Below are 27088 nucleotides of genomic sequence, written 5' to 3'. Positions count from 1 at the left end.
GGGAATGAATGCGAGGAGAGGGGCACTGAGTTTTCCACTTCTGACTGTTTTTTTCTACCCTCTGTCCCTTCAACTTGTGATCTGCTCTTCGGCCGAGGGCAGACGCAACTGAGTAGGGCGTGGATATGCCCCCATAAAGGAGATTGCGCGGCAAAGTTAGTAATAATTTGGACCACCGGATGATGCAGTCTCGCTGAGAGGGAGGATACTCCCCCTCAGACCCTGTTAGCACGAGTGATCTCTTTGCCTACCTGCTGAGGGACTTTTAAGTGTTGTATTGGCAAAGATGAAGGTGTCTTCTATGTCTTTACTAACGGTGAAGCCATTTATATCTATATTTCTATATATCTAAGTGTATGTCTTTTTATGTATGCCAAGTTCATATATACATATATTGTGTGAATAAAGGGCCTGTAACGAGCCATTTTGTTTTATTATAACGATTAGTCTATGTGTGATTTGTTGCCTGTCTGAGTCCAATAACTTGTTTTGCCAGGGGGTCGGGGAAACGCAAGTGTAAGTGTTCTCCTCACGTGGCCAAGCAAAAGCAAAACAGGGTCCCAGACCCCTTTCTCAGATTTATGTCTCTTAATCAGGCCCGGTTCACTCTCCTGCCAGGTATGTCTTCCATGTACAGTTCTCTAATTCTCTCAACATAGGGGTCCCAAACCCTTATCTCTCTTCCGGTTTCTTTGGGGGCTCTCTCACCCAGTATGTCTCAGTTTTGTTTCTCTGCTCGGTCCCACTGCGACGAGGAAAATGTTTCTGCACTTCCTCCAAACCCCATCCTCTAGGGGTTCCGAGCGCCTTCCTGGTCCACATGGGTTTACCTTTTAACTTGGTCCGCAACGGTTCCGGCATCGGCAACACCAGTACGATTTCAGTTGGGTGATATTGTATGTAAATATGTGCTCTGTAAAGCGCTCTGGATTAAGGCGCTATATAAATAACACATAATTATCTTTACCAGCAAGCCTCTCTGGATTCCCCTTCACTCTCGCAGACTGCTCCCGGTTTTCAGCGGCTCTGCCAAACTGGTTTCTTCCTGCACGTCGGGTCTCACCTGGACCACTCGGTTGGCTTCCTTCTTGCCTCCGGACATCAGGTTTCCCAGCTTCGGCAGATCCACCACACTGGTTTCTCCCCACACGTCTGGTCTCGGCTGGACCTCTCGGTTAGCTATCTTAATGCCAACAGACGTTGGGGTTCCCAGCCTTCAGGTGAGTATAGGCTCCCCTCTGCCTTTTAAAAATGCTGACTTCCTTCGTCAGTCATCCGTGTCTGCAGCGTGTCCTCTCTGCACGGCTTCGCTTGCCAGCTCGATGCTCCTCTGGGGCAGGACTGACTGAGGAAAGTCCTTCATCAGTTTGTATTTTAAGTCAGCTCTTGAATCTCGGATAGCTGGTATGTTTGTCTTGATTCCACATAGGGCTCTTCATTGCCCTGCCCTTTTTCGTGCCAGTAATTGTGGAGCCATCTACTCCCATACTTTCCTCACTCTTCCTCGTCGCCTTATTGTCCATCTGATAGACAGGGCTACTATGCATGAAGTAACTAACAGAAGAAATAGGAGATATACTGAATGGGGGTGCTTGGGCCCTATCTGTGTTGTCTGGTGAATAATGTAGGGCAGAATGGTGGTTGACACACCACGTTCACCCTAGATAGTCTTCCCTTCTCCCGCAGAGGGTGTCCCCTCCCATGGAATCCTCCTGCTAAGTACCGCCCACAGAGGGGAATATCGGGTAGCAGCCTCACCTCCCTGGCCCCATAGGCAGAGCTGTAGATAGGGTAGGGCCAGAGCGAGCAAGGCCCACCCAAAATCTGTAAATGCCTACTTAGCAGCGCTGTGTGGGCATTTACAGATGTTAATGTGACTGTGTGTGGGCCCAACTACATTAGCTTCAGGCCCCACTTGTTAGGCAATCCTGGCTACGCCTTTGCCCATAGGAAGGGTCCCACTCCTGGGGAGAAGTGACAACAGCGAGGAATTTGTCGCACAATGCAATATTAACCATCTCACACAATAAAGATAGTATTATATTGCTAATTTGGGTATTTGCTCCTGCAAGTCCAGCCCCTGAGGATCCAGGTGGAGTTTTTTTTAATTGGTTGAGAGGTGTTCATATCCTCTTGTTTGCAGAAGTGTATGCAATCTTTGAGCTGCCCAAGATCTTCAAACCAGGAAGGAAGTTTGACCTCTAGAGTTCCTTTTTAAGGGTGCACTGGCAAACTGATACATAACTGGCATTGAGCAGTCTCAGAGCTGGTCTCAAGCTGGCTGAAAAGACAGAAATTCCATCCTGTGCGCTCCCTTTGCCACATTCTATGATCTGACCATATAAATTGCTTGGCTTCCTTTACTTTTTTCATAATTATCTGAAGTTGACGGCAGTCTTGATGCGTAATTGAAGTTCTTGGATGTTTGTTTACATCTCTGATGTCTGATTTCGGAGCAACCTGATGCACGCTCTAGATTATCAAACAGATGTCCTTAGTAAGATTTTGGTAGCATGGGTTCAAGGAAGGTTACAGGAATGCCTCCTTTAACACACTCGGGTAGGCAGCTAATGCTCAAGTGATGCAATTTGAAGGTCTTCAGTATGTTTCTGCATTTAAGGCCTAACTTATCCAAAATGTCTACTTTATTGGGCACATCGTTTGCACTGCTTACTCGACTTAACTCGCCCTAGATTCAAAGGAAGCTCTTTTGTCATGCAGCTGCTGCAGTTTGTTGTTGGTGTTCTCAATGATTGGCCACACCTAGGGAGGAGCAGTTTGGAACTGATATTGGCACAGTTCTTTGAATAGCGTACATAAAATTTGGCCCACTGGTGAGCAATACGCCTTTAATTTTGCGCAGCTAGCTCCAAAATAAAAACAACCAGTGGCCCTACAGAATAGCGTCAATGAAATGACATTTTATGTTACAGAAGAGATCACGGACACCTCAATGTAGACAGGTGTGGCATAGAAGTACATGCATAAAAGGGCGTCTCATACCAGTATAAGTATAGTCCAACTCGCAGCCCATGGAGAGAAATCACTCCTCTAATGCATTTCAGCATTAGATATGTGGCTAAAACTCTATGTAGGGAGGGCCTAAGGAGCAGCAGACTTAGCTAAATAAGTGGTGAAACGTCTACCTCCAATGACAAAATGGATGTCTGGTGTTAACATGAATGAGTCGCTGTTACCAGCAAACACAGTGGCAGAAGCAAAGCACAGAGGCTCTTTGGTATTTTAACTGATGAACTACAAAACCCAGCAGAGCTTCATGTTTTCTTCTGTTTGCAGGCACGTCAAGGGTAAAGAGCAGTGAGCATCTAATGTGTCACACTGCCACCCATGGCACTCTTTCTGAACTGCGAGATCAAGTTTAGCGTTAGAGCAGTGATATTCAAACCTTTTAATGCTGTGGCCCCCCCCTTGAGTAAAAATGTTGGTGCTGAGCCCCCCCTTGTGTAAAATGATTGTTGCCGGGTCACCCCAGTTACCCTATCTGCACAAATATTCTATTAAAAGCAGTCACTGTAATCCCTTTTGGAAGAGCCTCACGCCCCCCTGAACTCCCTTCAGGCCCCACTAGGGGGGAAAGCCCCACAGTTTGAGGACCACTGCGTTAGAGTGTAGTACAACTAGGGAAATAGATACTTGTTTGTAGAATGATATTGTTTTTGTAGTTTACCTTTAATATCAGGAGGGAAACCACTACTTTGCCTCGCTGATAGCTCATCAGCAGGTGTGCCTTTTTTTCAATGATGCTTGGGTGACTTCCCCCAGACTGCAGCAGGCCCAAATTTAACCTCAGTGTAACTTAGTAACTGAAGCATTAATGAAAAAAGTGGCTGTTGTGGCCTGCTCCCAGTTCACCAGAGCAGACCTCCTCCAGATGCCGGGGTCACCCGGCTTACCAATATTACTGCGGGCACACCAATAGCAGGGGGCACCCTGCAACATCCGGATCAGCGGACGGGGCACCCAGCAGATGGTGGCCTCCGTGCTCTGGGGGCACCCATGCAGGGGCTGCGGCACCAGTTTGTGATTACACGACACAGACACGAGTTGCCACTTCCCTAGGCTCTGCTGCACTGCCTCTCACGTGCCAGCAGAGCTCCTTTTATTGAGGAGTGTCATGTCAAAGTCATGACACTCTTTCTTAAAGGGGCAATGGGCTCACAGTTAAATAGGCCACACACCACAGTGGCCGAGGTATTAGTTCGCTGAGTCTTTCAAATGCCAAAGCCCAAACTTAGGGCTGGATGAACGACTTAGGTATGTATATTATGAGAAGTAACGCTGGTTCAAGCAAAGAGAAAGCGTTAAGTGGCTTCCTTAAACCTCCCAAAGAGAACGCCAGCCCTGTGGTTGGCGTGCTCTGGGAGTGTTGGTATTCTTCTACATCTGGGCATCCGCCCGTTTTCCGCTAAGGGACATTCCAATGCTATAGAGCTTTTTGTCCCCACTCCTCTACCATTCTACCATTCTGCACCAGCTAAAGTGCCTTTGGGTGGCAGGGGGCTTGCAAATTCTTGGACGGTCCTCTATAGCCTCCACTGTAAGTCACTCCCACACCCCATGTCGAAACGTTCTCCATGCAGACCATTTGTTCATAGGCTTGCTCTCATTTCCTTCCTTAAGAATTTTCTTCAGTGTCGCCCATGTTGAATTTTGGATTGTCAAATAATCTGCAAGTGACCACATGGGTGCCCAAATTACCTAGGTTCCAGAACCCGATGGTCCATACTGGACTCTGGTTTTCCCTCTCGCCATGTTTTCCTTACTTTCTACTTGCTTTATTTTTTCTTTACCATGCTTTTGTTCTAATATTTCCCTCTGTGCCTTCCTTCTAGCCCAGTTACATGACAAATGTCCATGTTCTGCTTTCTCTAACTCCTCGGCCCTCCTATAAATCTTGTTTGGATGCTGCATCACTTATGCATCTGTGCTTTTATGATGGACCCTGCTTTACTATATTATACTACATGGCAGAGGGATGTTCGTTCTTGGATTGCTCCGTTTGTGTCTTAAATTGCATGAAGCAATGCGCTGTGCATGGAGCTACTGTTTCATTCTATTTCCTGTGTTCTGTAATTGTGTTGTTGTTCTGTAAAATAATGTTTTAATGCAAACAATCATAAAAAAGAAGTACATCTTCCACCTGATTAAGGCTGCACCCTGCAGAGCAATTTTCTATACAGTGATTGCTCTGAAATCTGAAATGGTGCTGAAAACCTTTGATAGGTTACAGAATACAGTACATCAGGGGTCTCTGCAACCTGCATCTCTTCAAATGTTTTGGACTACGACTTCCACAATCGCTTACCATTTACTATGCTGCCTAGGGCTGATGGGAGCCATAGTCCAAGGATCTAGATAACTAAATGTTGCAGAACCCTGCAGCGCAACATTCCTAAATTTGGATACCAGAATGTGATTTATTTAAAAAAAAAAAGGTTCTGGAAGATCCATCCTGAGCAAAACACCATTCAACAATCTTAGAAAATCATTTTGCCTGTATGCTGATGCAATCCAGCCATGTAGTGCATTCATTTGAATCAACAGCTACCTCCCCACTTCTCCTACAGGAGAGGATGGGGTGGTGTATTAACCTGAAACCATCAAGGTCAGCTCCCAGCATTGATCCACAGTGTCCAGACAGAAGTAATCCACACCACCCACCCAGAAAACCAAATGTTACTGATCCAAGAATAGGAAAAGGTGATGGAGGATTGAGCAAGCACAGCTAGATCACAGTTGCCAACATAATACAAGCCTCCAAGATTGAGGAGGAGCTTGACCTTCAGCTTCCCATACACTGTAACACACCTCCCCTTCCATAATGAAGACATGATGGGTGGTTTAGCCAATCTGAAAGTGGAGAGAGGTGTTCCGTTGTTTAGGTCGGACCACTGAACCAACGGAACGCCTCTCTCCACTTTCAGATTGGCTAACCAGCCCACCGCCCTCAATCACTGGGAGGTTCTTCAGGCGCTCCACTCCTACTCAGGACCCATTACCAATTTCTGCCTTGATAAAGACTACGGTCGAAACATACGTTTGCTTTTGTTTTACCTTTCAACTAGCTTACCTTGCTAGACTCATGACCTATGTCTGCTACCACATTAAACCCTTAATGAAGACAACGAGTCAGGAGTCCCTTCTCCATTATTTCAAATATGCAAACAATGTCAAGCAATCCAAGGCTATCCTAGAGTACGTTCAGTGTACATGTGTGAAGCATGTGTACCCCGGGTCCTGCCCCTTTTTTGCTCCCCAAAGGTCCCTCTAACCCAGTCCATCTAATCGTTTAATCACTGCCCTTGATGGGTGTGACACCTTAATAATAACCTGACCGCTCCTATCCTTCTCCGGGTCCCACGATATATGAAAGTCTCCTGTTAGGAGGATCTCCCCTACCGCAAACTTTTCCAGGAAAGGCATCATGCCCTATATTGGGGGTCGTATAATGTACCTATTGTCAAGATTCTTTTCTCCATCTGCACCTGCAGAAAAACATACCTCCCATTCGGGTCTGCTAAGGTTTTGATCATTTTTGCCCCCAGAGAATTCCTTAGGCCCACCATTACTCGATTGCCATTCCCCCCACCCCGATGTTTCATGTTTCACCACTGTGTCACTTCTTCCCAAAATGTTCCTGTAGTCTTTACCAGCGGTTCTCCCCCACCCCTCCCATAGCCCCCCAGCTCCCCATTACACCCCTACCCTCCCTCCCACCCCTCTCCGGGCCAGGCTCAGTATGCAAGGATACATCCCAGCAAGAGGGAAGTGAACCAGGTTCCTCCCAGACCGCTAAGGTTACTTGAACCTTCTAGGATTCCCAGTGATGCCCCACTCCCTACCGGTCCGGCGCACTCAGTCCACATGAACAGCACCCTCAGGACTTAAAAGGCGCACTTGTATGCACCCTTCTCTCTAATTGAATCTGTCGTACCAGGCTTCTCCTTTATTACCCAATGTGTAGGAATTATGTTATTTTTCTTCTCCTCTTTTACTCAATCAGGGGCCCTTCAGCTTGTCTCCTCTCTTTCCATGACCGGTAGTCCATTCCCAGGGCTTGTGCCTCTGCTTTTGTGGTCCACGTCCTTGATCCCCAGCCCCCGTTCCATCGGCTTCCCGGCCTAGAACAGCCAGGCCTTCCTCGCATTTAGTGACTCTATGCTGTCGCCCTTCCCAGGGGAACACCAGCCCGAAAGGGAAGGTCCATTTGTAATGGCCTTTTTCCCCAGCTAAGGTTCTTGTTACCAGGCCCATTGTTCTTCTCTTCTGGAGCGTTGTAGCTGCTAGATCTTGAAATAAGCGTACTTGAGATCCGTTTACTGTGATCATATCCTGGCCCCTAGCCGCCCTGAGGATTCTCTCTTTAACTTCATAAGACATTAATGCCGCCAAAATGTCCTTGGCCCGTTTCCTTCTCCGCTTCTCTTAGGACCTACTCTGTGTATGCGGTCAATCCGGATCTCTTCTAGAGCCATGTGTGTCAGACGGGTGGTGAATCACTGCTGTATCATCGATTTCAAGTGTGCCTCAAGGTTTGATTCCCCCAGCCCCTTGAGTCTTATGTTAGAGCGTCTTGAACCATTTTCTAAATCTTCCATCTGGATTTCCAGATTTTGTGTAGCAGAGGCGATTTGCTCCAACAGCTCGGAGTTCTGTAGCACTTCTTTTCCCATTTCCGACAATCCTTGCTCCGTTAAGTCCACCCTGTTGCTCAGGGATTTAATGTTGTCTCTGAATTCCTTCAGAGAGCTCCTCAGCTCCTCTTTCAGGCTTGCCATTTGTTCCTGAAGGGAACCGGTCATCCTCTCTTCCATGCCTTTCAGGCATATTTGCAAGCCCTCCTTACTGAGGGCCATTGCTCCGGATGCCTGCGCGTCTTCGTCGCCCTTTTGTGTTGGCCCATAATTCACTCAGCGTTGTCTCTGGAGGGGACCGATCCAGCACCTCTCTAGCTGACGCCTCTTGGTGCTCTTCTTTGCATAAGGCTGCACTGGGGTCTGCTTCCTCTTTGATTCTGGCATCTGCATGTGGCCCCGTTCTTGCGCGCTGTCCCTTATTCTTGCTGAGAGGCCGCTTCCCAGGCGTGATGTAGAGAGCACTGTGTAGCTTCCTCCACGTTTATACGACCCTAATGGTATTACATCCTGCTTTGTAGGAAGCCCTTACTGCCACCAAGATGTCTCTCTCCCACTTGTGTAGACTGATTGCTATTCTCTTTTGCGGCATAGTACTGCAATTTTCTTCTGTCCTCAGCCCTTTGCCCCTATTGTTCATCCTCTATTTAAAAGTGGTGACGTTTACGGGGGATCTTTTGCCCCTGTTGCATATAGTTATTGTGCCCCCAAGTTTGGGCTTTTCCCCACTGTCTTTGATCTTTAGAGGTCTGTCTCAGGGCCGCCTCGGTAATTCTCGTTGAGCATAGGCAGATTGATCACAGCGTGTATCAGCAGGACCACCCTTAATCCGTGCTTGCCACACCAAGTTTGTATATGGAGTCTCATGCAGGGCTGCCTGCGCTTCCACTGCTATTGCACACCGCGGTGCGCACTTACTGTAGAGCGGGCTGCGCTCCTCTCTTTCTCTGCCTTCCGACTCCTGGGTTCTCCCAGCTACACCCTGGAGAGTCCAAGGAGTTCCACACGTAAGTCCTGTTTCTGTGTGCCGCCTTCCCAAAGCGTGTCTCCACCGGCAATGACCCTTGCTGCAACAGGGGCTCCCCCTCATTTCCACTTAAAGCAGCCTTTCGTGGAGTGCACATGGTCTCCTCCTCCTTTCTGACAGGGCCGCCTTCTTTCCTTCTTGCACACCGGGACCCCGCTTCGGCACCTCTGGGTGGGTTAGTCTCTGTGGCTTCTCCTCTGTCACTGCCCACTTCTCTGTTGCAGCGTCCCGCGATGGCTTTCCCCTCTGAAATCTCGGCAGCTGCCAGGCCGATATCTTGCTACTTCTGTGCTTCTCCGTTAACTGTCCTGACACCCGGCTTCCTCACATGCAGGGTGCAGCCTCCATATCTTTGTTGCAGTGTTGTTTCAGGCTATATAGTACTCCTTAACACGGCCAGACCAGGAGCTCGTGAGAGTGTGAGTTCACTCTCCGGGGGCCATCTTTGAATAAAACAGCCCCCATGCTTTTAAACCAATACTAAAACATATCAAATTCTAGTGTGGGGACCTCCCCACAACACCCTAACAGTAAAAGCACCACCAAAGACCCAGAAAACATGGAAGTGAATGTATCTAGATACACAGCAGCGTTTGAATCAGGTGAAGCAAATCAGATTACTTTGGATTAGTCAGGGGCCTCGTACCCAGAGATAAATAAAATGCTAACCCATTTCTTTTTGTTTAATACATCTTTATATTGTCTTGCAATAAGGAACACATCAAAAACCAAAAACAACAAAACCAAAATCGTGCTTGATTGGGAAACACAACTCAGTTATAATTATGAGAGAGTACACGAAGAAATGACATATTCGGGTTGAAACCGTAGAGAAGCAAACCAAAAGTTCAAGAAAAACAATGTGCCTCATTACAAGTTTGCCGGTCCGGCGCTTACCGGCACCGTTGTTTCCGGACCGGCCAACTACCAGTCTGCTGCCGGGTGCTGTTTCGCACACCAGGTCAGATCCTGGCGGGCGGAATGGCACCCGCCAGCCGACTTTCACGGAAGCACCGCCACCGTTATTAATGGTGCCGGTACTTCTCTGGTCCCCAGTCCCATGGAGTTTTATGGGACTCCACGGGAATGGGTATCAACATTTTACCGGTGCCTGACTTACCGGACCTCCAGGGCTGTAATGCCCCGGTTATTCCTGCAAGTCAGGCGCCGGTAAATCAATACGGGTCCGGTGGCTACTTGCCGGTTTTTCCCACATGGTTTCTGCCGGACTCGTAATGATGCCCAATATGTTTCAACCTTCGCCTTCACCCCACAATTTAGAGGGACAACCCCTTGCAACATATACCTTTCTCTGCAGGGCCATACACTGGTGCGATCCCTCCTCCCCGACGTAGATGCAATGATTTGTCTGATAGATACTGACAAAAAATGTGTTTCATATTTAGTGAACATGGACTTCCCCATATCCCCAGCAAAACAAGTCTCGGATCCCCCAGCACAGCCAAACCCAAGATATCTGTCAGCCTGCTCAAGCATCTTCCCCAGAAGACTTGAATCGGTGCACATTCCCGTATTGTGTAGAAAAGTAACTTCCGGTCGCTCACGCTAACCTATTTCTTGAGCTTGAATTGCTCTTATACTATTAGGAATATGACCAGTGCTCTCAAGTTTCTTGTGGCCATGCATGAGAAATACCTCCAGTCCTGCTTTTTTTCGCTTTGGATTCTGGGACCTGTAGTTTTCTTTTTTCCATCTGAATTTTAGGAAAACTACAAGTCCCACATTTCCATGAAAAACAGGACTGGGTGTCTATGTCATGACCACAGGAAAATTGAGAGCTCTGTTTGGATTAAATGTTATTGGCTATTAAAAAAATAAAATTGACAAAGTCCCCACATACATACTCTATATAAAGAAAAATCAAGCTCTTCTTTAATGCATGTAAAATAGCATATATGTAGTATATTCACTGTATTGATAAATTGTCGTGCTTTTTTGTTATGCATGTGTAATACTGAATTCGTTTTACTTATTTTAATCTGTTTTAGGTCTCAACTCACTGTGAGAAAATTGTTGCAAAAGGAGGCCTGCAATTATTACAGCGTATATACCAACTTCGCCAAGATTCTGCCAAAATACGAAGAACCATAGTGCGCATTATCGGAAATCTAGCTTTACACGAACGGCTCCACCCAGCCATTGTATGCTCAGGTGACTTGAAAATTGCTTTTTTTTCTAAAAGTTTAGTTTTAGGCGTCTGCTTTCCTTTAATATGCCTAATCTAAGGCATGATTTATAGATTGCGTAATGGGTCTGTTTGTCCTCCAGTAAAGCAGTACAGAGAAAGGCCTATATAAACTGAATTTTATACGTTTCTCACTACACCTAAGAACACCTTCTAAATTTATACAGTATGAAAAATGCAATGGAAATCACTAAAAGATGAAATGACTACCATTTGTGACCTAAAGTGCAGATATTACTATTACATTTCTAAAGGCCATGCTTATGCAATAGCATGTTTATGCAATGACCGAAGGATGTAGACTCAAAATGACTGACATTTGCCATCAGAAATGTCTAAGGCGCTTTTTTTAATGAGCCTATTGTGATATGATATGATATGCCATTTATAACGTGCCTGTACACAAGTATTTCTAGGCGCGAAACACTTGTGGGAGTTTGCCATCTTAAATGCCAATAAAGAACTGTTCTTTCCGTTTCAATTTAATGGATGGTTAAGGATTATGTTGATGCCACGTCTTATCTGTGTTCCTGGAGTGGTAGCACGTCCTAAATGGTTCTTGGATGCTTTCTGTAGGTACCAAATCCCTTCAGGGCTGTGCCCGACCCCTGACAGAAGTAACAGGAGCTGCTCCTCTCTGGGACAGAGTATGAGTGCGCCTTTTCAAGATCTCTAATGTGTCTCAATTCAGCCTCTTACCTTCAGTGGCTTTAGGGATGAGATTAGGATAAATGTTTAATCTCCTCCCTGTCTAATGTCCAATCCTTATTCCCCTTTTTGAACATGGGGTGGAACCTAGTGCAGTAGAGTTGACTTCACTGGGGCTTGCAGTAGAGCCTGGATTAGGCATATCTCAATTTAACTAGTGTCTGCAACAGACACTTGCTAGGTGAAGCCCAGCTCCTTCATTGACCCTTGCAGTCGGACAGTCTCTGGTTTACCAGCATGGAGCGGATGGAGCTAAAAGTCTCTCAGAATGGTACAACCATAATATGACAATAGTTAGCTGTTAATGTAGTAAGACAAGTCAATGCCTACGGTTACACCTCTACAAGTTACTGGTAATTTAGTTCCTTGCATGCGGTTACAGATTAATTCTTATCCAGACTAGTGTCTTTCATATGTGCGTACTTGTCTTAGTTGGGTAGCATTTCTTTCCAGAGGAGGCACTGGCTGGCAAGGATGATTTGAAGGTGTTCGGGGGAAGTAGCCCTGCAGATAAGGGCTCTATCAGCTACTTTTACTCCCTAAAAAATAGGCAAATATTCCCAAAAAGAAAAATTGTGAGTAAAAATACCCCAACAAAAAAGAAACAGGCACGTAGAACCTTGTGCACCTGCTCTCACCCACAGAGCTTCATGGATATGTTTAGACCAGTAGTGCACGTAGTACTACGGAAGGAAACTACTATCATTAGTGCCCGATTCTAAGAAGGAAAGCTGCATCTTTCACTGTACATGAATAACTAGTTGCAAAGAAATAATTATTAAAAAAAAAGAAATCAGTTTTCCATTTCCAACATAATATTACTCACTTATAAATTACTCCAATTGGGAATTGGACTTACACTTTTACTCCCTAAAAAATAATTGTACTCCGAAATAGGGAGTAAAATATGCCCACTTCCAAATCTTATCTGGACCACTAGGGGTGGGGAGGCGGGCCTGGAGGGGGGCTCTGAGGCTAGAACCGCAAGAATGGGATTAAGCGATGTGCAAACCTAGCTAAAATTGTCCAAAGATGACTAGCAAGTTTAGAAGTTATCACAAGAATCCGTCTTAGGCAATGGCATAAAAATAGCCACAGAGATTGCAGGTTCTCATGAGATAATATATTACTATGAGATCTTGCTTTTCCTGTATGTTTCTGTTGACTTAGAAGGTTGCCTAGGAGTTCAGATTTTTCTGGAAGGAGAGTACACACAGCAGCTCTATGAGGGAGAGTTGCGATTGCCTCTTAGTGCATGTACGCGGTCTAAAAGGCAGGCTCTTTGGGTTCCAGTGATTCTTACTTAGCGTGTCACATTATTCCATTAAAAAGACGTGTAGGAAATGGAATGAGTATAGGAGCAGGTCTCTTGTGGAGTGGGGTGTTAATTTGGCCTTGGTACCCTCTAGATATGTGTCACTGGATCACAAGGAGGTGGTGCCTGTAAACGCTGGTGTGGTGCAGGACTCTTAGAGAAAACATGGGGTGGCTGTGTGTGATTCAGGCTCTAGTGAAATTGTGACTGTGCTGTATGAGAAGGTTCTCCGTACCCCTCAATAAAGGATTTTTGGATTCTTGTGGTGAATGCAAAGAAGGATGAGAATTGTAGAACAGTGTGCCGATTAAATAGAAGAATGTGTTCAGGAGAGGTTTAAACGTCTGTGCGATCTACAAATGATAGGTGGAGGAAACTTCTGATATGCTGTCAGAAATATAGAGCAGAAAGACAAGATCTTGCAGAAGTAGCCTGTGTGCTGGGCCTAAACTGGGTGTGGAAAAAGAGTAAAAGTGTAATTTGTAGAATGCCTTTATGTTCATATCTGGAGGATTAATGGTGAAACTCAGACACGATAATGTGGGACAATTGAGAAGATTGGGTAAGAGGAATGGTGGGAGTGTTATTCTGCCTACTACAGTGTTAGTGATCGTTGACTCTATAGAGCTACCTGAGTATCTACAAATTGGATATGGAAGGTTTTGAGTTGTGTTTAAAGTGTCAGAGGATTGGCCATGTTCCCAGTGTTTGAAGGGGCATGCAATTTTCTGTGAATGCGGAAGTAATCATGATATAAAGGAGTGTTTGGATGAGAAAAAGTTTCCCTGCCGAAACTGTGGTAGTGACCACTCTGTGATTTTCATGAAGTGCCCTAAATCTGTGTAGGGGGCTATGTTCCACAGCTGAGGATGAAAAGAAACTTGTGGTGCGCTGCTGCGGTTAAACAGATTTAAGGAAAAGATCAGCAGAGTAGTGGTAAGGGTCTACAAGTGACAAAAGAGATGCCATCTCCTGTGTGCAGTTCTGTCAGTCCGAAACAATGTGAGTAAAGGACCCTTTGGTACCTACCAAATAGTTTTTACTCATTACCATTGTGTTTGTTAATTGTTTGTTTCATACTCCAAGTATGACTGAAGAGATGTTGAGTATAATTTAGGGTACACGGTTGGTCCTGGACATTTCTTTTATTCCCGGGAAAATATTTAAATTAGGTTTTGAGTAGGAGGACTGTGTGATTTCTGCTCTGGTACTTCTATTGTGTCCATACTGCTGTTGTTGAATGCTTACTCTTTCAGAATAGTGTACTTGAATGAAGGACTTGACCTATGTAGTCATAGATCATTTTGCAGGGTGGACGAACGGCTGTACTGCTCACAACGATAAGCACTCAAGATGAAGTCTTAGCGGGATATCGTGGTTTTACCATGTCCAATGTGTTTTGGATGCTTCCAGATCAGTCCTGCTCTGGTTTTACTAGTGCCTGGAGAATTTCATGCATATCAGCGAGGCACATCCACTCCGACCGGTCCCACTACGTCTTTCTTGGGTGCTAAACCCTCCCATGTGGCTGTCGGATCATTTCCCTCCCTACCAAGGTCTCTCATAACTCTCAAGATACCCTAACATGCCCTCAGGACCACCCAGCCACCCCGAGGTGGACCTTTCTGTTTTCCTTGGTCTTCTGTCACCATTCTGGACCTAGACAACCCTGGCATTGATCCAGCCCACTATGGAATCCTGCTTTTTATCATTGACTGATAGGTTGAGCGATAGTATACGTATCAGTCTCCTAATTGGCTGAAAGATGTCAAAATTGTTTTGTAAATGTGGCAGCAGTTTTTAAAATATTGTGGTGTCAACAGTAGGGCATTCTGTGCTTTCCCCATGTTCATTCATCTGAACACCCTTAGCAGTCTGCTGTGGTGCAGTGTCGGAGAGGAATGCCTTTGTCTTTATGGGAGTACATTATGGGCCTGAAGGCTGTTCCCAGGATGAGGAGTGTTTGGTTACACTGTGCATTTTTATTTTTTAGCTCGGCAGGGATGCAGTTCCGCGTTTGACTCCTAGATAGTTACTGAGGTCACACCAAAAAACCTATAGTTTTCCAAGTGAGAAATCTCACCTGAATGGCTCTGAGGAACCCTCCTGGCTGGTGGCACCCTCTATCGTTTTCATGGTGTAGCAAGGTTTTACACTGGAGGTATGCTTTCTTGACTCATTCTAAAATCATTTATAAAATCATACACCCGAACATTATTTTATGAAAGTATGCATGCAACATGGATTTCATCATATATGGTCATGCATTGCCTGTCTGGAATTTTAAGAGGCACTACAACACCAGACCAAATGTATCCTGTGGGGTAGTAAGAGTGAATAAAGATTTGGGGTCTTTTACCCTAGAAAACTCAACACATATTGGGACCATCACTGATAAAGTAGCTGTCAGAATGTATGCATAGAGGTAATCTTGTGATTTGGGTTTGAGATTCTCATCCTTAAATCCAAAGTCCCATAAATATGAAGAGTCTGCTTCAGTAGTTGTGTTGAACAAGAGGCTGTACTGAAGATTACGTGTGAACTTCCATGACCCTCCGAGACACCCTGACGGCACATTTCTGCCAGGCATCATGAGGTATTTGGCTTCTTACCTTATAGGGCGAGATGAAGAACAGGTTTCATTTACCTTGTTGCGGCGAGACAGAAAGAAGCCTCAAATGTCTTGACCATATTTGTCTGTCCTCCAAAGCCAGGCAAATATGTGAGCCCTGCGGTTGAAAAGAGGACCTGTTGGAGTCTAGACATGCAACAACTGACAATGCAAAAGCATTAAGCTATAAAGTCAGGCCATGGCACAGTTAGTTCTATCACTTTCCCTGAAATGTAACCAAGAAAAGGAACTATTATTTGCAAGGCTCTCATGAAAAAGCCCCAGAAAACCTCTGACACCACAACCACTTTATTCATAAAAAATAGACACTTTAGTGAACAAGGATGCGGAGCATGCAGAGTAAAAAAGTATGTGCTCAAATGAAGGACCTTCGATCATCCCTGTGCATATCGCTTTGCATAGTAGCATATTCCATCCCTGCGGGCCTCATTATGGTAGTTCAGCACCTTGTGTAGTTGAAAAGCTGAGGTTCACCTGACCACTCACTGGCAGTTTCTGTGATTCTTCATATGCAGGGTTGCGATAATGTCTTTGGTTCCATGCCTATAGCAGTGTTCATAACATGTCGGTCACAGACCATTCTTCTTCTAGGCACAGTGTCCCATTGAGGCCATATCTTTCAAGGAGTCTGCTGTATGTGTTTGTCTGAATGGATCAGCACTCCAGATTGGTTGGTCACTGTTGGTTTTCTATAAAAACTAATTTGACATTGTGGGCACATGTTCATGGTCCTGATCTCATGGTAACCTCCATCATTGTTTTGCTTGTACCCCCATATGCCAAGATATGTGTGACGGTGTGAGAGACATGAGGGATGCCAGGCTCCAAGTACGCCTTGTGCCGCTAAGGTTTGAGTTCACTACCCAGAGTAAATTATACAGTTTCCTGCTCAAGGGGCTTTTGCTGATGAGCCAGACGCGATCCTAAGCATAGCTGATCGTTTTTTCCACTTACCATGTCTGATTATTAGGGAATACAAAGCATGTCGACTGTATGCTAATGCCTTTTGATATGTCGCACCCCCAGGTGTTGGGGCATTGATGGGTTCAAGTCCCAGCATAAAAACTGTTTGGATCTTTATGCCAGATGCCTTTATCGATCTGGTGGGGTATGAGATTGGAGGATTTACTGCCAGTGTTGAGCGGTCATACAAAGGCATTAAAGTGTGTTTGAACAAATATGTTGCTCCTCGGTGGAACCTTGAATATTAGAGAGACATTTAACATGGCATACCAATTACCAGATGAATCAGTTGTCTGTCATTCACTTAAGGAAACTAGTTGCCCATTGCAGGTTCCACAAATGTAGCAAAGGAAACTATTTGACCTTGGATCATCAAAGGATGTTCATCCGCAAGCTAATGTAAGAGTTTTCTGAAGGAACCAGTGACTTCAGCAAACATTCTCGGGTACAGAGGCAAGGATGGATGCCTAGGCAGCCCCCCACTGAATAAACGGTGAACTGGTATGTGAAAAGGCAGGATCGTGGAGGAACCAAAAAAGGAAGAGCAGCACAGAACGTGACACTGGAAATGAACAAAATCAAAGACTGGGGACTGAGGACATTACTGGCATCATCATAGACTTCAGTATGAAATAATCTTCCATTGATAGGTTCCCAATGTAGCAAGTATGACAAAATAAATCACTGTGCCGAGAAGTCTGCCGATTGAAGATGGCTTTTGGTCAAAAGACAAATCCACTCCATGAAACTGAAGAGAGATGACTTCAATGGCGTCAGGTTCAGTGAGCCTTTATGAAGAACATACATACATGGTATCGGCCGAGAAAGGTCTGAAACTCTATAACATTGATCTTCTGGTGGGAGATCACAATCATCAGACAATATTCAAAGACAAAGAATCAAAAGGTGAAATACATGTTTTGAAAGGCAAGGTGGCGGGAAAAGAAACGACTAGGCAGCATAACAGTGCGAAAGAAGTCAAAAGACATTGCTGCATCACATAGGGACCAGTTACCATGGTTTCTTGGAAGGAACTGGAAAATTGTGTTACATGCACATGCCCTGCACATAAAATGAATCAGTCCTGGCCAAAGTTGCACACCACCAGCAAGTACCGCTTCTCCTACAGCCTCCAATAGAACAGGAAACAGTGGGCCTGATTCACAAAGCATTTCCTATGGGATTGCACCATATATAACACTTCTGTGAATCAGGCCCAGAGTCCCTTCATTCTGGGAAGTAATTGATCCAGCAGAGGGAACGACCACATGTCTCTCATATTGTTGCCTAAAATCAACTTGTACGCCCAAATCTGCATTTATGCGGATACACAGCAGGCAAACACCACCAACTCAAGAGTATGACACTCAACCTTATACATTAATTAACATCATTTAACTAAGCAGAATGAAAATGTTCTTCACAGCAGTAGTAATCTTCCAAATATTAACTAGGAAGTTAGTAGGAAATACCAGAGTAACAATATCCTGTTCTTTGGCCGCACTCAAGAGCAGCATGATCAGGTACTAGAGGAGGTTGATGAGTAGATCAACTACATCATGCAAGGAAAACAGGTAAGACGCATGACACTAGCCCAAACTGCTAAGAACTCTGACAGCCACATTTTTCAAAAATCATAAATTGCGTGCAGGGGACCACCAATATTAGCACTTTAGTTCTGTGGTGTCCCTTGCATGCAATTTTAAATTTTAAATGTTCATGGGGCAAAGTGGACAAGGAAAGAGAAAGGGTGAGGTGCGCATGCTTTTAGTCTTTCATTTTCCACTCCATCTCGTGGAAAAATAAACACTGCCTGCAAATACGCTTTGCAAGCACTGTTTACTAATGGATACCACCTGGTTTTGACCAGGAGCCAATCCAAGGGTGTCGTCCCTCATGGGCTCCTTGTGGTCACACCAAGGAAACTGTCAGACGATAATAGATATTGCTCATGAAGTTCATCTGGACATTTTGTCAACAAAGTGGCAAGTTTGTGACATTTTATGTTTCTGCATTTTGGCAAAATGTTGCTGTCAATTTGTTTGGGCCTCTCAAGCATAATCGAGACCTCTTAGTCCTCAGGATGAGTACTCCAGATACTGATGTGAAACAAGCTACTTTCACGTTCGCTAGTGCAAACGTTCCCATTTCAGATTAGGTTTTCTCTGAATGGGGCATTCCTAATGTCTTCAGGTCTGACATTGGTCCTTCTTTCAATGGACATGAATTAGCAAGGTTCATGAAACACAGGCTTGTTGCTGACCGAAGATCACACTCAATTGGTCTCAATCAAAACTCAATTTAATTAATTAACCTTTTATAATGCGCTTTACACCCGAGATCATTCTCTAAGCGCGGCAACGGGATTCCAACCTCTGTTGTTCTGCGTCGCCCTGCTTCTATGAAAAGCGCAATGCTGCTGAGCTATCCTCCAGGCTCAATGATGGCTAGATTCATTAGAACTCCTAAGAGAACATTTCAGTGCAAAGAGGAAAGTGGCATATTGCAGTCCCAATCTGTGTGTGCTACAGGACTATTGAACATCACCCCCTTCACCCACAGAATGCTTCCTGGCAGACATCATGCTACGGAGTAACCTATGCACAAGGCTCCCTATGATTCCCTCGGTGAGAGACTGTGGATTCTGGCTTGAAGGAACAATGCCATTCGGTGCAGTCCAGAATGATTACAGTTTCTGCTCCTGGGGACAACGCATATCACTGTGACAGCAATGAAGCTCAGTACTGTGGTACGTTATATAAATTGCCTACAGTGCCAAGTCCTTGTTCTATGAGTACTGTATGAAGTGGTAGCAGAGACAAATGCAAATAAACATACCATAAAGCAATATATTTAAAACAATAAAATAGTATAAATGAGTAATATATTTACATGCACCTAAAAAGAAAAATTAATTACATATCTTATTCTAATTTAACAATTCATTAAGATCCAATAAAATTAGTAAACACTTAAAAAGATAAAATCAATTTTAGCGTATCAACTAATTTTCCAAATTCTAAATTCAATAGAGTTGCATCCAATTGATATGCCATTCACAAAAATGTGTCATTAATTTTTAAATATAATTTTAGAATTAGCTGACATATATAGTACATAGCGTAATTTAATTTCATGGTTTCCCCAGAATAAATTTGGGACCAAAAGTGGTCACTCAAAATATGCATGAGATCTGATACAAAATCACAATATCCTTTGGCATAATGATTTTCCAAGGTTTATAGTGATTATTTCGACAGCCATAGTTTCGTATGGCAAAGTTCCGACAACAAATGGGTCCCTACCAACCCCTGTTTTTTTACCCCTTAACACCCATTTTAGTTAAAAAAAACTTTACCTACAAATAAAATGCATTTTTTTGATGCATTTTTGTCGAAACTTTTGGCATTTGAAACTATTTTTTCGAAACAATGCCTGGATACCATTTTCCAATTTTGAGTATGATGTGAGTATGTGCCGAGTAGTCTCAATATGATCATTACAAATACGACAGAGTCTTTGGATGTAAGGAATCTTTGACCACGCTCCTCTACATTCATACATTGGTAATTGTTTGAAGCGTAGTCTCATGATGAAACGACGTACCTTAGAATTCCTAATTTTACTAATATAGTTAAGTTAGGTTCTAATAGTGAAACCCTGTATAGCATATGTCAAAAATATTGATTTGCTTGACAGGTATCCAATATTATTTTATCCTATCCCATTTTCAGGCCTTATATTTTATTTCTTTAGTATCAAGACCAATATTAGAGGATACATTTGGAACAAAGGCAATGTCTTGTGGAATTTCTAAATCTGCTACCCATTCCCCCACCACTATATGATCGTCTGATCCCAAGATTTGATCACATTCGAGATATGCTCATTCTTACTTTTTACTTAGTTCAGGCATTTGAATGTGGTGCATACTACGATGCTGTTTTAGACAAGTCAACATAGGCATGGTTCCCAGTTTGCTGCCGATTGCCTCCTAAGGAGTGGACGGTAAAGTTCCCAGTGCATTGCGCCAGAGTTTGCCTTCCATAGTATTTATCCAATGTGACTCTTTATCAAGTAATATTTCTAGACCACACAGGGCACTCTGCTTGCTCTATATATCTTAATGAATCCCTCAAGGGATTATCCGCCACCATTTGCAATAAATGCACGTATGCCATTAAACTTCCTCATAACTTTAGCTTTTATGGACTCCGCCATAACTTTATGATCAAACGAGTTGAATATTGAAATTCCCAGATAAGCATAACTTGTAACTATTTCAATAGGGATTCCTTCTAATTTCCATGTGAAATGTTTGTATTTGCTCTTGTTCCCATTGATAACCATAATTTGTGTTTTTCTCAGGTTAAGTGACAACTCATTTTCTTTAAAATATTCACTTAAAATGATTAAGCTCTGAGATAACCCAATCAGAGTCCTGTCAAGAATAATCTTATCAGCATATGCTAGCCAACCTATATGGTGTCTTCCTATTTCCGGAGGGTAATTCTTTACTTTGTTCAAGGCAACATTTAAATCTGCAATATAAATATGAAAAAGTATCGAAGCAAGGCTACAGCCCTGCTTCAAACCATAGTTCGCAATTACTGGCTCATTTGCTGGCTCATTTACTGGCTCGTCAATGTTAATTAGTACTTGTGAGGCAGTTTGGGAATACAGCGCCATGATAAAATGTAGAGTTGTAGCATCTTATCCCCATTGATAATGTTTTTGCCATAGTCTGTATCTATTAACTTAATCAAAAGCCTTGGTTTAGTCCACAAAGCAGATATAAAGAGTGTCTTTTTTAAAATATGCAGAGCTAATTAAAAAGGATAGATTACATACATTTGCTAAAGTATTGTTTCCTTTCCAAAACCCTGTCTGTTGTCTTTTTAAAATAATTGACTCTCTTTAATAAAAACTGACAAAGAAATGAAGGCCAAAGAATCGACCATAGCCAACAGTGTATAGTTCTCAGTATTCATTTCTGGGGCCATTTTTATGAACTGGAACAAATATAGATCTCTTTCAGCTATTGGGGACTACACCAGTTAAAATTACTTGCTTAAAATGTTTTTCAATGATAACTGCCCAGGCATAAGGGTTTTGCTTATAAAACAATATTAGCCAATTGATCAGGTCATGAGACTCTTGACACCTTTAACTTATTAATGATATACTCTATAGCCTCGGCACTTGTAGTAAAACCATCACCACTATATTTAAAGACAATATAAATATAATTACATTTCTTTTGATCTGTTAAAGCACATACAATTCCCAACAATCTGCTGAAATTGGATTGATTTTATTTTTTCCACTCTCCGAGATTGTGTGGTGTTTAAAAATATACCAAAATGTGCGAGAGTCTGAATCATGCATTGCGTTACTGGTGATTTGCCCCTGGGCATTGGCCATTGAGCTTTTATGTAATCCTTTTGGGTATCAGTAAGCTCAGATCTCTTTTATTTGTTTTTACTTTTATAACACGCCACTCAAACGTGGGTCTCAGGGTGCACATAAAAATGACAGACAAAAGACTGAAATCAAGAGAACAGTGGATGGGTTACATTAGGCTATGTTAAAGAGGTGCGTCTTAATTTTTTTCTTAAAATCTTTCAAAGAAGTACTCTTTCTCAGATTAGGAGGGAGTTCGTTCCAATCCTGGGGGGCCTGAACATCAAAAGAGGTTCCAACAAACCCGTTTAGTTTAAATTTGGGTTGCTGAAAGCTGGCCTTGTCACCAGAATGGAGTGAACGACTGGGTTGGTATGTCTTTATACGTTTGCAGAGATATGCCGGGGCTTGAACATTCAGGCATTTATGGCTCAGTGTCAGGGCCTTGTGGATGACCCGATGTTTAACAGGGAGCCAATTGAGCTCCCTCCTTACTTGGGTGATATGATCGCGCGGGGTTAGATGTTTGATCGCCCGAACTGCCCCATTTTGAGTCACCTGGAGTGCTGCTATGTTTGCCTGGGAGGCATAATTTAAAATCTGAATATGTTGATAGTAAGTTCCGATTCAATAATGCTGGGTTATTTAGATCTGCTATTTGATCTTCTGTTTTCAAGAGTTTCTCCTCACTTACACAGCTTTCCTCAGCATTTCCATTTTGTGATCTTCAATCTCGGGCTACTGCTGGTAGAGCTTCCTTTGGCTTAATACAATTATCCAATGTGCCCAATATTTTATTGTCAAGGGGGCCTTTAATAGGTTTCAATTCTGGTAGTGGTTGGAAGCATTTCACCTGAATTACATCATCCCAGTCAATATTAGACGTCAAACAAGGAGTTCCAATAGTGACAGGGTTATTTTCCTTATTTTGGCTTTTGATACATTTTTTTGCAGGGCTCTATATCGCCTGACTTCAGTCTCTTTTGTCGGTTTTTACTTGTCTGTCCCCTAATTGTCTTTAGTCTTTGGATTGGACTAATAGCTATGGATGAAAACGTACTATTCATTACAGATTTCAATTCCCCACAAGGTATTCATGCCAAATCCTACTGGTATTTCAGTCGGCAGAACAGGGAGATCCTGTTTGGAATCGTCCCAGTTTTCCTCAGAAAGATCTTCCATAGTATTCAGCGAGTTATACACATGGGGCTGCGATGAAAGGACTGCATCAACTAGTTTCACTAGACCAGTTTTTAGAAACGGCTGTTCCTTGTACATGGTATTGCAGAGGGCGTAGAGTACTTTCAAAATGGTTAATGGCTCAGAGTCAGATGGAACTTCTTCCTCTGAAGAATCAGAGGAGCTCTATGAGCCATCATTTGCCTGCAAGGAATCCTAGAGACTTTCTGAAATCCGGATCAAATCCGGCGACTTTGATAAGTTAGAAACATTACTAGCCGTAATGCCAATTATGTTTCCATGATTCAAATCCTCATTTAAGTTACCCACTTTATTTATCAATGTGGAACCACCCATTGAGTCACGTTGCAGGCTGAGACATAGATTTAGCAGTGAATGATTGACGATGGGGTCCAACATTGTTAATTCCGTCGTATTAAGTGGGTTGAATTCTTCTGCAAGTATTGCTGGTAGTAATTCTGTTTCTTTAAATGCAACCGGTTTAAAAAAACAATGTAATTTTACTTTGATAAGTTCTTTGCGCATTTTCCGCTCTACTTTCTTCGATCGCTGCAACTATACCTTGCGCGGTTGGATTTGCGTGTAACTTGCTGCACACTCGCTGTTTGAAATTACGGTTGGTGTCCGTAATTCTCGTTTTATCCATACAATTGGCACTCCTTAATTGGTACGTTTTACGGGAAGCCGGCATTTAAGAAGGATAGTGAAATAATGAAGGTACAACTCACCAGACAGTCACCAGTCAATCTGTCAAACTGCTAAACTGCTCACACTCTGTGCGCTCCGCGTGTGGGTGGGTATTTCAGTGTTAGTATACCTCCAAAGAAAGCAGTCACTGAAGACTAACTGTCACTGCAGGTAAACGTCAGCACGGCACCCAGCACGTAGATACATTGTGTACTGCAAAACTGCTCTAACTCTAAGCACCAAACATACAATGCACAGTTCAAAATTCCTGGGAGCTACTTAGCTCCTGCTTCAAGCCCAGAAGAGTCTGGTTAACTTGAAATCAATAGATACCAGGAGCTACGTTTTGCTCCCCAGGCCAACTGGTGCCTTACAAACATGCATATGTGACATTAACTTTGAGTATTTGAGAATGTTAATAAAGACAAATTACGACACATCTAGTACACATTAAAGCATAATGGATCATGCATAATTAGCAAAACGTTAAATTGTGTAGGTGGTCACCCCTGGTTCCCCAGTGGCTTCTCCTGCCTGTTGGGTGATGCCTGGCACACAGGAGCTGGATTTAGCTCCTGCTTATCGAATCTGAAATTTGAACTCTGCAATTATACGCTAAAGAGCAATGAGGTATAGCTAAGCCATTCTCTTTGTTGGTAAGTGAATTGGCGCTGCAGGGATGAGCTTGGGTCTGCAGAAATATGAACTGTATGCTACTGTACCATGCTGTAGGGGTAAATAGTCAGCACAGATCTTTCCTCTTGATTTTTCCTTGTAGAAATCAGGGCTACGTCTCAACTGGCAGATCCCTGGTCATAGGCATCTCTACCAATAATAAGAAGCCTGAGTTGAGAACGCCCTGGCAGAGGGAGAATCTTTGCACTTACCCTAAAAGACAAAAGTGTAGGTAGGATCAATGTTCCAGCACACACCTATGGGATAGGAACTCCTAAAATACCCAAAACAAAAATGGGGTTCATGTCAAGCTTGCTCCTAGATTCAGGATGTGAAACCTGTCACTCTGCTACTGCAGTGACTGATGTTTGCAGTCAGAAGACTTATCTCCACTAGCTTAAAGCCATACAGTCTCTTTTAAGGCACTTAAATTCATAAGCCTTGCCAGTAAGATGGATACTGCTTTTCCTGAATCACACACTCCTTAACTGCAAGTTATAATTCACTTTCTCCCAGTGATAGAACAGTTCACTACTATATGATGTTTGTTAAACCCATCCTCTTTGTTCTCTGTTGTCATGTGGTGCTTCTATTAAGAGGCAAGTATGTTGGGTGGGAGAATCAATTACCACACCAAGAGGTATGGACTTCACATAGTATATGATAACAGCATGCATGCAGCTAGAGGGCATTCTACACCTTGCACAGATGCATGGAAGAACCAGTGACATCAAAGATGTACGAATTCCTTCTTCCCAATGCTCAGTCCTCCAATGGAGTAGTTGGGGAGAGCTTGTCAAGCTTTCTGTTGGCATGGGAAGTCATGACCACTCACGCATGGTTGCTGCAAGCAACGCCCTCAGATCATTCTACCAAAGTGTAAATAGTTTTTCCTTTGTCCTTATTCATGTAATTAAGCGGCTTTGGGAATTTTTGTTCATGGTCTTTACTCTTTAAGATACTATTCTACTTGGGAGATCAGTGTAGTGTATTCAAAATTAATTGTGTCTTCCTTCAAATTGTGCACAAACCGGACCCTAAATACCACTCCAGGAAGGCGGGACTATGTTTTTTAAATAAACGTATGACAATATGTATACATTTGTCAAATTATCTTGGAACAAAAATACAAAGATCGTTTTTAGTCGTATTTTTTCCTTTAAATAATTATTAACTAAATGTGTCATTGGTTTCTAAAAATAACCCACAACTTCCTGTGAAACCCTGGTTGGAATCCCAGTTAATGACAGGGATAATACGATAAATAAGTATTGTTCCCAAAAAATTACTACCATTTCCAAAATGGGCCCAAAAAAGTGTACATTTATTTTGAATCACTTAAAGAGTTTTGGTTGTGTGATGAATCTGATGATGTCATCACTCCTCTCCCAGGAATAGCCTCTCCCCATGTGGCCAGGGGGCAGCTATATGAGGGAGGACCACATGGGGGGAGATGACCCTCAGGTGGATGACCCTCCATCATCAGATGAAAACACATTTCCCCCTTTCCCTTTTAGGGATATCCCCTCTATTTCTCATGCCTCTATGGCATACTGTGACAGTTCCCTTCGATCACCCATAAAACCTACTGATTACTTATTTCAATATTCTGTGAATAGAATGCCAAGGACTTACCATCATTCCCATGTATATAGAAACACTGTGATGAGGAGGCTGAATGCAGCAAGGAGGATCAGTGAAGTCGAGAATCCCAGGACACGCGCTCTAGTGGTTGGGATTGTATATTAGGTGCTGGGACATTTAAAAACCCCGACCAGAATGGAGGAGGGAGAGGCTGCCTGGAGAAGCTTTGTCCTCTCTGTGTTGACTGAGGGACTGCTGAGCCGCAGAGAAGGCCATGGAGTCTGGAGGCTCGGGGAGATGGCAGAAGGAGAAGGGCTGCTGGAGCGGGTTCACTGTGCTGGGACCATAGCAGGAAGAGAAGAGAAGTCTTAATAATAGACACGAAAACCAAGAAGCAGTACCAGCGCCACCCGAACATGGAGAAGGGTTCATCAGCAGAGCAGGAACTGTGAAGGACGTGGAAGCCACTAGGCGAAACCGGTGAGCCCGTGAAGCAGAGACAGGACACTGAGCGCTGCTTCATGTTTGCCGCAAGAGGACCCGAGAAAGCCACAATAAGTCTTGTGAGACCTGAGAAGTGAAGCTGAGACACTGGGGCGCTTTGGCAACACTATCAAGGGCAGATAAAAGCCTGTCAAGTGAATGAAAGGGCTTTAAAACTAGATATGTGAAAAGGAATAATAACAGAAGTCAAATTTACAAGTTTATAAAGTGAACTGTACAAGAAAGTCCTGGCAGGAGAGTATACCAGGCAACGTCAACTTTTCAAGTGTGTAAAGTGCACAGTAGGAGAAAGTCCTGCCAGGAGAGTATACCAAGGCAAAGTCAAATGTTCAAGTTTATGAAGTGAACTGTACGAGAAAGTCCTGGCAGAAGAGTGTACCACACAAGGCCAAGTTTGCAAGTGTGTAAAGGGAACCACATAAGAAAGACCTGGCAGGAAAGTACACCAGGCAAAGACAGGCCTGTGAGTCAAATTGCATTGAATGTGGAGAAGAACCTGGCAAGGAAGTATACCAGGTGTCCTGCAAGG

At 43.6% G+C, this 27088-nt stretch overlaps 1 protein-coding gene across 3 annotated transcripts in view; it reads left to right on the top strand.

Annotated features, from left to right (window-relative positions):
- The window catches only part of SERAC1 (serine active site containing 1), an 898347-nt gene that overhangs the window by 527319 nt on the left and 343940 nt on the right, over positions 1-27088 (top strand). For all 3 annotated transcript variants that reach the window (XM_069607873.1, XM_069607874.1, XM_069607875.1), the window contains one exon: positions 10692-10854. In XM_069607873.1, coding sequence (XP_069463974.1) covers positions 10692-10854 — 163 coding nt within the window. The remainder of the gene's footprint in view (positions 1-10691; positions 10855-27088) is intronic.

The sequence above is a fragment of the Ambystoma mexicanum genome, chromosome 4q (genome assembly GCF_040938575.1).
Source record: "Ambystoma mexicanum isolate Mex_15411 chromosome 4q, UKY_AmexF1_1, whole genome shotgun sequence".
Taxonomy (NCBI): domain Eukaryota; kingdom Metazoa; phylum Chordata; class Amphibia; order Caudata; family Ambystomatidae; genus Ambystoma; species Ambystoma mexicanum.
The sequence above is the reverse complement of the archived record's forward strand: the minus strand, read 5'-3'. Positions and strand labels throughout refer to the sequence as shown.